This window comes from Prunus avium, chromosome 3 (genome assembly GCF_965620075.1).
Source record: "Prunus avium chromosome 3, drPruAviu1.hap1.1, whole genome shotgun sequence".
Classification (NCBI taxonomy): Eukaryota; Viridiplantae; Streptophyta; class Magnoliopsida; order Rosales; family Rosaceae; genus Prunus; species Prunus avium.
In genome coordinates, this window is record NC_142286.1 from 30,580,526 (window position 1) to 30,593,416 (window position 12,891).

The following is a 12,891-nucleotide window of genomic DNA, read 5'->3' on the forward strand; positions in this document are numbered from 1 at the left end:
AATATCGTGTTCTTGTATAATTTGTCTGTGCTCCCATGTGGTGCTGACTTTGAAATATGAAATTTATATGTAAAACATAACTAGAGCACATTTTAATTCCTTTATCTAGCAAAACATATTACCTTTTCGTTACAATATTAATTATATTCTCTCTTTATTGTTGGTCTTGACTCTTGATTGATCATTCAGTCTGCTTGGTGTTGGTAGGCAAGAAAAGCACGCCCGAGTCAAGTATTCTTCCGTTCATTATTTTGGTGCTAATCGATTTCATCTCATTTTGATCAAACATATGAATAAGAGTGTAAGTATAACTGTTTCGTAACGTTTACTACATCGATTTTGTGCGAATGTAAATGCGGATTTTTAAAACACCTAGAATGGAGACCAGAAAGATGAAATTTAAGTAAATATTGAATTCACATATATATTTTCAAGTAAGTAGTCATTAACCATGCACTAATGGCTTTCCACAAAGCGGGAGAGAGTCTTTATCAGAAAATTATGGCGTTATATTCTTCTTCTTGTCTCGTGGAAACTAGATTTTCTAAGTCCGCTATATATATGGAATTAGTTAGGTGAAGTGAAGGCAGGTCAAACTCAAGCTTGCAATATTAATGGAGGAATGTCATTGTTTCAACAATCAACAATCACTGCCATACTCGAATCAAAGCTCATCGTCTAAAATGTATTCAACACATGAAAAACGTTTACTGATTGGACAATATAGTTGTGCATATATACCGCAGAGCCATGCTCATGATGCCATGTTACTAATTAAATATATAGTCCCATTTTCCATGTGTTCATCTTCATGACAATACAACAATACAAAAGTACAAACTGCGCAATTATTGAAAATTGGCAACATCATGTCTAAATGTGAAGATGACCTTGAATGTCATCGGGATAACACTGTTTTGCTATATGCAATCAATTATATTAGTGAATCAGTTATTATATGTGACCGAACGTTGTTGAATGGAGATACCAAAACAACTAAGTGATATACAAATTTGTTTTTCGCAAAGGGTAATGCTAGGCTTACCACATTTTTCATACCACATTCATACCACCTCTCTGATAGAGGTGGAGCCCACCAATACAATGGGGCACACTTCTATTAGAGAGGTGGTATGAATGTAGTATGAAAAATATGGTAAGCCTAGCATTTTCCTTTCGCAAAATGTAAAATTTAGTTAAATCCCGCGACAACCTAACATATCAGTCTCCCTGAATTTTCATTCCCCTAGAAATAGTGGTCATGAGTGGAATGTGGAGAAGAGTTTTGGTTTGACACACAAAAGTAGGTGGTGTGCAGCAGTCCCAACACGCAATCACGATTTAGGTTTTCCTCAAGATCGTGAGAGTTTATCAACAAAAAATAACCAAAGTTGAGAAGGCAAGCCAGTAACAAGTGCTTGTTTCTTGGAGGAAGCATAAGATTCTTGAAGGTTGGGAAATTTAATGAGAATTTCCACTACAAAATCTGTCCTCTAGCATTTGGATGTGAATAAAAAATAAAAAAAAGCCACCAAATTCTTTTTATAATTCTATTATTCAATTCTCCGCATGTGAAACTCTACTCTATGCATGGACTTTCGAATTTGGTTTACTTGGACTTTTTTAATTGCTTTTTTACCTCCTCTTTTCCTCGGAGGTTTTTCTTAGACTCATTCTTATTTTGAACTATTTTATCTCTATCTGAAAATGTAAGTTACGTAATTGAGTAAGTCTTTTGATCCCTCAAGAATCCGTCCTCTTTAGGGTCCAAGTCGAAAACTTTGAAGAGACTTGCATGTCACTAATTAAACCCTATCTTCAACTATAGTCTTCTAACTTAATTCACATGTTTAGAATGCTACGTTTACCTGAAAGCATCCCGCAGTTTATATGATCAGCTATCTCCTTTTTTCATTTTTTTCATTTTATTTTTTATTTTTTATTTTAAATAATAAATAGATTAGGTCAAAGCGATCATTTTGATGATATAAGCGTAATTAGTTTTTCCATTGGGGGGTTAATTGGATTGGCCGAGGATTCAAGCTGCCCGTGTGTCTTAGTTTACCCCCTCTCCGTTTCTAACTTCAGCCCAAAAAAGAAGTGGTCATTTTGGTAAAATATTTGGAGGGATGGAAATGGGCTGTGCGATCAAAAGCCCAAATGAGGCCCAAATTAGAGAAAATGGAAGGAGTTTCTTTCTCAAATTCTAAGAGATCAAATGTTCCGTTTCTGTTGAGCAAAAAAATGTTATGTTTCTAAAGAAAGAACGTGGCAAGGAAATCTATAAAGCCAGAACTTATACAAGAATTTTACACAAGTGTGGACAATGCAGAAGATGGTGCACGATGCTTTCAATCTGGAAAATAGTGAATAGGAGGTTTAATGTAGTCATTCTAATACATTAGCCACAGCCAGCTCGCTCTTTCAGTCATCCAGAGATTTTTATTTATTTATTTACTGTACAACAAAAGAGCTAATACAAGTCATCTCTTGAAATGAAGAGAAGAGAGATGTCATAGGATGTAGAGCTGCTTTCTTGGCATTATCAGTATACTTTCAAGGTCTTAGTACAGTCAAATCGTAGCCAATTGATTCATGTGGTTAAGCCGGCTCCCTTTCGATGTTTTCGTCTGAAATGCAAATCGTGGCAGCAACTATATCTAGTTTGACACAGACTCAACAGGCCTTTCAGACAAATCTTGCAATCCACAAACCATATTCGCAGGGACAGCTATGTCAATCATTTTCGGATATGAGAGTTTTAGATCTGTCAAGAAACATAATTTTTCTTAACTCAAACCTAAAATGGTTGAATATATCATATAATAAATGAAATGACAGTTAAAACTGGACATGGTTACTTCTAAAAAATTGGATGCTAGATAGTTTTACTTACTTTCCATGATATTTTGAAATGCTTCCTGTAAAAAAGAGTTCAAAATCAAAATAGTTAGATACATATCTGGAAGAAGTGTTAAAATACCCATATGATAAATGAAAAATAAAAGTGCATCTATGCAGCACATATGGTCGACTCTTTACAGTGACTGCTAATTTATTCAGCTAGTATCTCACACCAGTATTAACTAGTTTCTCACTACTTTCCCTTAAAATTCAGCATTCTTTTACAACATCTGTGCAACACCAGTATTAACTATTCTTGGTAAATTAGGTGATTGCTTTCAGGCAGAGACTCCCTCACATTAATATCGCCCCAGGTCAAAATCATGCTAAGACATCTTAGTCAAACATTTGTTGATCCAAGATATGTAGATATACAAAATCTTGACAAGAAAAGGAAAATCATCATCCACTCGTCAACCAGATACTATCAGTGTCATCTTTCTGAAGAACATTAAATTTAGCAACAACAAGGGTTAACACTTTTGGAACAACGAAATATATACCTCATCTTTTGTGAGTCGAGGATTATAAAGCATCTCCTCCCCAACGGTGCTAACCTGCATCTCAAGCAAATATGTGGCATAAGAAGCTGCCTAGGTTTAGGTATACAGGGTACAGAAGAAATAGACAATAGTGAGTTCCATACACTGAATCCCTTGTAATCATGAGCAGGATAGATCAACGTATTCTTTGGCAATGTGAAAATCTGGATTTGTAAGCACAAAAGAATAAGTGGTCTTTTAACATAAAGTCATGTTTGAACTCATTTCTTTCCTATGGTATCAAAGGCATGCTAGCTCAGCATGTTCTTACCTGTGAATGAACTGACTTGTACAGTTGATGTGAACTGCCACCCTGCAAACAGATTAGAGAAATCAAACTCAGGAACTTGATAAATCCCCTTAACAATCATGTTTTAAGCACAAGCCAACTCTTCTAATGGCAAACTGTTGCTAGTTTTTCAATTTTTGCTTTCCTTGTATTTTGATTGAAAGCAGCAGAATTTGTCACAAAAAGATAAATTATAAAGAGTTTCAAAAGTTGAAGGTACTATACCTGAAAATCAGTTCTCCCACAACCCCGTATGAGTAAAGCATCTCCAGTGAAAGCCATCCTTGGTTGGGGCTGATTAGGCGCATCTCCTGTAACATAGGTAACACAACCTAATGTATGCCCAGGAGTAGCTCGAACCTGCAACACAAATGCACACATGAGATGCATATATACAAAGGCACATACATGCACATACATACACACACACCCGACACAGAGAACCACAGCTCTAACTAGTCCAAAACCAGTAAGATACATGCATAACTTCTTTCAGCAGGTTGTTTCTTTAGGCCAATTTGTCACAACATATACACATAAGATACATGTATAAAACGTACATGAACACATACAAACACATATGAAAACATACACACACGCACAAGCACACCCCTTTGTGTACACACATAAAACTACCTAGTTGAACATCAGTAAGGACGAGACAAATTTTGTTACAGTAAATTATTTCTTTTGGTCACTTTTATATATTTCACAGGAAGAGGAACTCGGTAGACCACAGCCTATACCAGTTAAGTTTTGTATTCATTCTACTTTATCGGCCCAAAAGCAATTAATTCAATAAAAGCCGACTCTTTAGTATTTAAAACCTCATTGTGAGCTTTAACACTACTGGCAGATTTGGGCTAAACACTCCAGTTTAATCAACCCAGTAAGTTTTATACCTTCACCTAGGAGAAAAAACTACCACAGAGTCTGGTATATGAAATATCTGTGATGATCACTGGGAAGCACATAACACATTTCCAAGGCTGGCCTAACAAGCATTACAATGATTCTCCCACTTACACCTCAAATCATACTCGATTTCTTCAATAATTTTAAAAGAGGGAATATAAAGGTAAGCTTGTGTACGCATTTACTCCTCTAGAAGCCATTAAAACCTTCCAATTTCCATGTAACACAGTGCAACAAACTTAAACATATAAAACAAAAACCCCCGTGCTAACCAAACCTCCAAAAACAGATCGCCGAAATGTATTTTTTCACCGGCTTCAATCAGGCGGTCTGCTTTTGAGTTGCTCGCCTTCGAAATGATAGATTTGACACCAGGAAGCTTAGTCTGCCACAAAAGAAAAAAAAACGTATACTCATCAAATAACTCAGTTGTTGTTACAAAGCACACAACTTTTTTCCCAAATAGCAAGAATGCAGAGGCATTGATCACTCATGAATAATCCAAATGCACCAACATTAACAAAAGAAGTCAAAAAAAGATGAGAGGAAGAAGGTGGAAAGCCCAAACCTTGATGAGGCCAGTGCCAGTGACATGATCAGCATGAACATGAGTGTTCATGGCATAAATTAGCTTCAAACCCAACTCTTTGACAAGGGAGATATCCCTATCCACCATCTTGTCCACCGGGTCAATCAACTGCAAATTAAAATTCATCAAAATCAAAATCCTAATTATAATTATAAAGTTTTAATTTTTATTCAAAATATTTAAAGGATAGCTAACCAGAGCGGGTTTGTCGGGGTGACAGACATCGGCGAGCAAGTAAGTGTACGTGGAGGACTCCTTCTCGAAGAGCTGGCGGAAGAGGAGCTTCGCAGAGGAGGCGGAGTCAGACGACGTCGTGTAAGCAGAGGTGGCCATGATTTGGGAATGGGAATGGGGAGAAATGGGATTGAAGAAAAGGGAAGAAGAAGAAGAGGAGGAGCGAGAAGGAAGAGAGAGAAATCTGAGGAGACTGATTCGAAGCATTTGTCCTGTGATGTTGTTGGTGGACACAGCGATGAAATCGATCAGCCGAGTCTCTATGATTTTTATTATTTTTCATTTTTTAAGGTGGTGGTGTTGCTGTCCATTATTATTGTTGTTGTGCTTTTCGAGTTGTGTTGTGTAGTGTGAGATCGGCAACAGCAAGGATTGCGATTGGTTTGCGCGCGCCAAATCCGATGTGGGAATGAAGAGAGCGACAGCCAACGAGTCTCGGCCGAGTTATGTTGTGTCCTAATCGGATTAAGAATAAAGGGTCATATTATTTGAGAATCACACTCATTCAATTCAATGACACAGAATATGATGATAACATTCACCACTAATCAAGGATGGTGAGTAGCCTTGTTCTCATTCTTATTCTGCTCGTATTCAATTTAGCTATTGAGTTTATAGTAGTAATTAACTTTAATCCGGTGCAAGGGAGTGCTAGTTGAGTTATGTTGTTATTTAGTTAGAGTTTTTCTATTTAAACATCGCATCTCTCTTTGTTCACTTTGTATTCTAAGTTCACCCCAATTTCTAATTCAAAATTTCTAAGAAAATCTCACTATCTTCCCAAACTACCCCCTAAATACACATCCAGCAAAAAAAAATAAAAATAAATAAAAAATTCATCAACCTCACACCCCACACCCCCACTATCAAATGAACCAACAAGCTCTTTCCAATTTTCATTGCGATCTCGCTATGGACTATACCAATCAAATGCTTGGAGGTTGGAATGCTTATGTCTAATCAAATATTTACAGATTTGGACCCCTACACAGACCAACATTCATCATTCTTGGCGCACAGAACATGGTATAGACTTTGAATTTCTACTGACAACATGTTTACTATGAATTTTCAGGTCAGTTAGAGGAAACAAACATGTAATTTTTACATGATCATTCGATTGCTGGTAGGATAGCTAGGCACAACACAAGCACGAGATGGACTGTGCTAAGAAAGAAGAGCTGCGGCTATTATTTTTTAAGGGAATAACAGAGCGGTGGGCTCTGTTTTTTGTAACAAAGAGATGTTGGCTATCCTTATATGACTCTTTATTTAAACGCAACAGAAATTACTTGCTTAATTTGAAGAAAAGTGGTGGGGTGTGTATATAGATGTACTAGGGTTAAGTATTAAGTTGGATGAATTTTTTTTGTCTTTTTACACAATAATAAAACTTAAGAGCTTAATGATTTAAGTATTGAGGTGAACAAAGAAAAGTGTGAGGTTTAAATGGAAAAACTCCTTAGTTATCGTCATTTCGAATCTAGGCTTAGAGGTAATTAACTTTGATTTTATTAAATGAATGTTAAATGAGTTACTTGTGATTTCAAATATAATATCTTATTATTTAATAAAGTAGAATGTTAATGACAATTATACACGTGTGCAAGTCACTAAACCAATGACTGAAACCGTTAACCGTACCAGGTTTAGAATGAACTGTTTGTAGTAAAATATCTTCAATTAATTGTATCAAAAGATTGCAACTTCCTCACCAAAACAAAAGAAACAAAAAATTTGTAACTTTGTACTCTATGCGTCTACAAATGCAAAAATAATAATTGTGTAATGGAGATAGCAATGTTTTTTTATCCTCGACTAATAACACAATGATACATGGAAAAATTAATTTACATATCGTAATATTATTGATCGGAAATAACAAAAAGCACTATTGTATGAGAGTGTTTCTCCTACAAATGGTGTCTTTGCGTCTACAAATTGTGTCATCCTCACAAACCTTCCTTTTGGCGCCAAACAGGCCCTCCAAACAACTCGAAGCCCAAAACTCGCGCTTTGGAAAAGGTTTTAGTCTCGGCCCAGGTTGCCACCAAAAACCCCAAGCCCGATTGCCCGAGTCTCTGGAGCTGCTGCAAGCAAGCAAGCAAGCAAAATGGTGTCTGCTGCTTCCCTTCCGCTTCTTTGAATGAAGAAGAAAGCTTGGGGCTTGTCCAAAACCATCGGCAGCTTCTTCACCAAGCAGCACAAACTCATGGAAGATTTCCCAGAGCGTTACTCTTACAACCCAACTCAGCGTTGGAACGCTGAGCTCGAAAGCTACTTCTCCAATGCCTATGGACCCCAAAATTTCTCTCGCATCTCCAAAGCCCTGACGTACTTCTCTCTCTCTCTCTCTCTCTCTCTACCTATTAACCCATTCAGCGGTGCATTTCATTTTTTCTCATGAGCTTTGTTTGATTATTTTTTTCTGTTTTGTTTTTGGGTTGCTTAGGCGCCCGTCTTGCTACTCCTGTATACGCGTGAACACACTCAAGACCACGCCCGATGCCGTCATTGACAAGTTGACGGCGGTTCTGAAAGAAAACAGAGCTTACATTTCCAAGTGTGACGTCGCAGGGCTGGACAACGTTGTGTTTGTGAGGGGTTCAGGCCCTCACACCATTAATTATGGTTATGCTGCAGATGGGAAGCCTCCAAAGGAGGTTCTTGTGAGCCGGAAATGTGCCGAGGCAGTTCTTCGAGGTGCCCAGGTAAGCCTTTTTTGTGTTCTTTTGATTTGCCTCTGCTTTGCTTTGCTCACTCAGTGGTAGCTGGGATGAATTTGATTTTTTATTTTGACATGTAGGTGTACGTTCCTGGTGTATTGGCTTGCAGTGCTCATGTTGAGAAAGGGGAATTGGTTGCGGTTTCAGTCTCGGTTGAGCAGCCTGGTGTTGATGGTGGATGGGGCGTTGGGATCACTCGAGGGACTGTGCTGCAAGGTTCACAGACAGGTAACACTAGTGTATTTAATCATGTACCACTATCGGAGTAAAGGAGGGTGGTAGGATTTAAGAATGGCAAATGGGTGGTAATGTGGGATAAAAGAATATGGTAAGGAGCACATCATGTAAATTTTATGGATGCTTGAAATGTTATTATTTGGTTTTGTACTTTTGTAATGTGTTGATTATATTAATCTTAAGCACATTTATTTATTTTTCTCATATTCTTTTTTGTGTTGTAAATACAAAGATTGTGACTTTGCTTTAGTGACCATGGGTTTTATACATGTTCCTTTAAATGTTGTTTTAGATCCTTATCATCTTGAACGAAGTGGGCTGTATATCGGCCAAGGAAGAGCAATGATGTCAAGGTCCGGGATGTTCCGTGTTACAGAAGGGCTTGCTGTGGACATGAGTGACAGAGTATTTCATCTGCCTTCCTTTCGTGGTATGATTCATTACTTGTCCACAAATTATAGTGAAGACTTTATTGGAAATAGATAGTACAAAAGCACATACTCCTATTTCTCTTTTAATGAATTTCATGTCGTCTGAAGATGTTGCTTGGCTCCTCCTCTAGCTTATCAAGTGTTTTACATGGTTTTTAGTTCATTCTTTGTTGCATATAAATATTACATGGATTGTTTAATGCAGATTTTTATTCCATACTGTGAAAGATAATCTCTTTAGTAACTGACATGGGTCTTAAATTAGGGAACTTTGATTTTCTTTATTTATGGTATATCTTTTGTTTGTTGCTAATTGATGAGTAGGTGCTTGCACTTTCGTGGTTTGCTTTCTGTTTTGATCGTTGCGTTTTTTTTTTCTGGGATGGTTTGTGTTTATGGTTTTGCATTATATAAAAAGTTTCTATAACTCCAATGTTCTTTTGTCTTGGCTTCCAGACGTGCTTGAGGGGCAAATATTTCTTCAAAATCTGCCAAGCATTGTCGCTGCTCGTGCACTAGGTAACTATTACAGTGTTATGGTTAACTAAAGGAATTTACGTGTGTTGTTGTTTCCTAATAATCATTGACTCTGAATGCTTCTGTTTCACAAAAACTACATCATTTTATAGGTGTTCTGCAAAGTAGTGATCTGTATCATGGTTTTTCTTTAATGGTGTCATTAATATTTCTATGATCGATCATAGTTGTGAAGGATGGTTCCTTCCATAGGAATTAGCTAGCTGTTGCTTACTTCGCTCATCTCAGAATATTTGATGATAATTTTTTTTATATATTTAGTTATTGTTATTGTTTTTCTTTTTATGTCTTAGATCCTCAAAAAGGTGAGCGCATACTAGACATGTGTGCTGCACCGGGAGGGAAAACAACTGCAATAGCAATTCTTATGAAGGATGAAGGAGAAATCGTTGCTGTTGATAGATCTCACAATAAGGTAAACTTCCTAACTAGAGACGTGATTAAAAAAAGTCTCCTCTATGATTCCAGAATCCTATTTAAGTCATATTGTGCATTACAGTTCCTTATGTAAGGTGTCTCCATCTGGTCTCCTGCAGTTCTTATAGGTGGTTAGAGTCTATGTTCCTTATTTACATCATATCGTGGCAAGATAAAATTAAGTCCATTGATCTAGGATTTTCAATGTCCCATGATGAACATTCCCCCTTCTTGGTTTGTTTGCAGGCTTCGGGTTTCATGTGTTATTTTTGCCCCACTATATTTTGCAGGTGCAAGGTATTCACAAATTGGCTGCTGAAATGGGCCTGAGTTGTATAACCCCATATAAACTTGATGCTCTAAAAGCTGTTTGTGTAAGGAACGAATCTGAAGATTTGTCTGATCCATCTTGTGCTAAGGATAATCATGGTGGACACATTCAAGATTCCAACTTCATGAAGTCAGAAGTAGAGAAAATTGAATCAATTACTTTTGAAAGGTTGAATGCTGAGAAGGATTTTAAGAAAGCTGGTAGGTAAATTCTCCTTGTATAGGTACATGAGACCAATTTTCATAGTTGTGCACTGTATTCTGGTTCTGATAGTTGGGAACTGGAACTTGTTGGAATCAGTGTAGCAGTTTATAATGATAGTAATTTGTGAACAAGGTCATTAAATGAAATTTCAGTATTTTGTGACTTTATGCATTCTAAAAACTTAACGTGGTGTTTTCGATGATCAAATATATTAAAAGTTGAAATATATTCTATATCCCTGAACCCTTACTTGAGGTTGAGTTATAGTTTTCGTTTTATCGGAATACAGGAGGTTAATTGGCCTCTCACTTTGTGGATTGAAATGATTCAATCCTGCATAGCCTCCTCCCCCACCTTTCATTGGGCTTAAGGGTATGCTTAGTTTTTAATTCTTCAGGAGTTTCACTGTAGCTGATAACCTCCTTAAACTAGTGGCATGGTATAAAAATCTTTATTAGAATATGTCTTCCATATGTAATTTTCTTTTCCATATCAATGCTACAGTAGTCAACCTTTTGGTTTTGTTATAAGCATGACAAATGCTTCTTTCTGAAATTAGAAATTCAGTTCTAATAAACTCAATGTTTTAGTTAGCAATGAAAAAGCGAATGAGAGTTCTTACATTAGCAAAGCTGACATCAGGAAGGAAATGCGAAGAAAACGGAATGGTCCAGGAAGAAATCAGTGCTTGGGTGGCAAGGTTGAGAAGTCAAAAGGCTTTGCTCCCCACAGCTTTGATCGAGTTCTTCTTGATGCACCTTGTTCTGCCCTTGGTTTAAGACCTCGACTATTTACTGGAGAGGTACTATAACCCAATCAATACATATTTACAGTAGTTTTTTTTTGTTTGTTCATTTCTTTGGTTGTTCTTTTTACTTTTAATGCCTCGTTGTCTTGTTAATATCTTATGTTTGTATGCATATACAAGGTATTTTAGTTACAAGTAAGATTACTTAACATTCTGTAAGTGTTTGATAAAGTTAGTTGCTTATTCCAGGAAACAATCGAATCCTTGAGAAAGCATGCGATATATCAAAGGAGAATGTTTGATCAGGCTGTTCAGTTAGTTCGCCCGGGTGGAGTGATTGTGTACTCAACGTTAGTAGATATGCCTAACATGGAAGTTATTGAACTTTATTCTTGTATGTGTATTTTCTACTATTGAACTGAACTTTCTGTATCTTTTTTGTCTCTAGATGTACAATAAATCCTGGAGAGAATGAAGCTTTGGTTCGATATGCTTTGGATACATATAAATTCCTCTCCTTGGCACCACAGGTTCGATTAGTTTAGGGGAGGTCTATATAATTTAGTTTCTTGAATTTGTCAATTTTTTTTCCTAACAATGAGGAAGTATCAGTATCTCGTTTCTGATTTTGCATTTGCTATTGACTTTGATTTTCAGCACCCAAGAATCGGAGGACCTGGTCTTGTTGGGCGCTTTGAATTTCCTGATGGATATGCTGAGTAAGTTCATTCATTTCCATGTCATATGCAGTTGTTTACATTCATTCTTAGTACGCTTCTCTTTATTGTAGATTGAAGTTGGAAAACACGCAATTAGAATAATTTTCTTACGTTTGAAAGAAAAAATCATTATTGAACTAATAATGTTTGTCGCTTTAAATCATCATCTGCTCTTCATTATGATTGACTTCAGCGTCCAATAGCAAGTCTTTATTGTTGACCAAAGAAAAGAAAAATCAAATCAAATAACCAGTTTACATGCTTGACGTCACAGGGAGTGGCTAAGACCTGGTGAGGAAGAACTTGTTCAGAGGTTTGATCCGTCGTCCCCGCTTGACACAATCGGGTTTTTCATAGCCAAGTTTGTGGTTGGATCAAATGAGGCAGACTTACAAAACTCTTCATCTTGACAAGATCAGAACTTCTCCCCTTGAATACGACATGTAGTCTAACTCAAATTCAGAACTTCTCCATCTGGAATATCATTCAAGGCGGTCTTTCCTTTTAGGTTCAATATTTCATACACTTGAGAATACCAATGGATTAAGAATACATCTTCTATAAGTTTCTGTATTAAAGAAAAGTTCTTGACAAGTTTAAATGACAGTTTCCTACAATTATTGAATTCTTGATTCAGTGACCACTACATAACTTTTATGAATGAATGAGTTGTATCGAATACTACAAGGAAGCTGCGTGCGTTAGTTATCTTTTAAATTGAAGTTGGTGTGCGTTATCTACTTTGCTGATATGATGAATAATATTTTGAAGTGGGGTTTCTAGCGCCGTATGGTGCAAGGCACCGCCTTTGTAAATTGGCTTAATGCGCACCTTAGCTATCATGAGAGTAATGTTACCCACAATATTGGAGAAATTCCAAGGTCTAATCATGACATCCTGATGTGGTGATACCAATTCATATGTTATCCTTGGCTTAATGCGCACCTTAGCTATCATTAGAGTAATGTTACCCACAAGATTGGATAAGGTCTAATCGTGACATCATTATGCAGTGATACCAATTCTAATGTTATAACATGGGTGGACGACATGATTGATATGTCATGA

General features: G+C 36.8%; 2 protein-coding genes across 2 annotated transcripts; one reads left to right on the forward strand and one right to left on the reverse strand.

The window, feature by feature from the left end:
• Positions 1 to 2,320: 2,320 nt before the first annotated feature.
• GLY3 (glyoxalase II 3) lies at positions 2,321 to 5,883 on the reverse strand. The gene is made up of 9 exons (XM_021969150.2): positions 5,435 to 5,883; positions 5,219 to 5,347; positions 4,928 to 5,035; positions 3,961 to 4,095; positions 3,718 to 3,759; positions 3,551 to 3,610; positions 3,408 to 3,461; positions 2,897 to 2,921; positions 2,321 to 2,767 (listed from the first exon to the last, which is right to left on the reverse strand). Exons 1-9 carry the CDS (start codon positions 5,678 to 5,680, stop codon positions 2,661 to 2,663), a joined length of 906 nt encoding a protein of 301 aa, XP_021824842.1. The 5' UTR covers positions 5,681 to 5,883; the 3' UTR covers positions 2,321 to 2,660.
• Positions 5,884 to 7,516: 1,633 nt separating this feature from the next.
• LOC110765951 (NOL1/NOP2/sun family protein) lies at positions 7,517 to 12,545 on the forward strand. Its single transcript, XM_021969200.2, has 12 exons — positions 7,517 to 7,807; positions 7,926 to 8,184; positions 8,280 to 8,427; positions 8,729 to 8,866; positions 9,324 to 9,386; positions 9,698 to 9,819; positions 10,112 to 10,352; positions 10,947 to 11,158; positions 11,354 to 11,454; positions 11,553 to 11,634; positions 11,762 to 11,823; positions 12,098 to 12,545. The coding sequence occupies exons 1-12, from the start codon at positions 7,620 to 7,622 to the stop codon at positions 12,231 to 12,233; spliced, it is 1,752 nt and encodes a 583-aa protein (XP_021824892.1). The 5' UTR covers positions 7,517 to 7,619; the 3' UTR covers positions 12,234 to 12,545.
• The last annotated feature ends 346 nt before the right edge of the window (positions 12,546 to 12,891 follow it).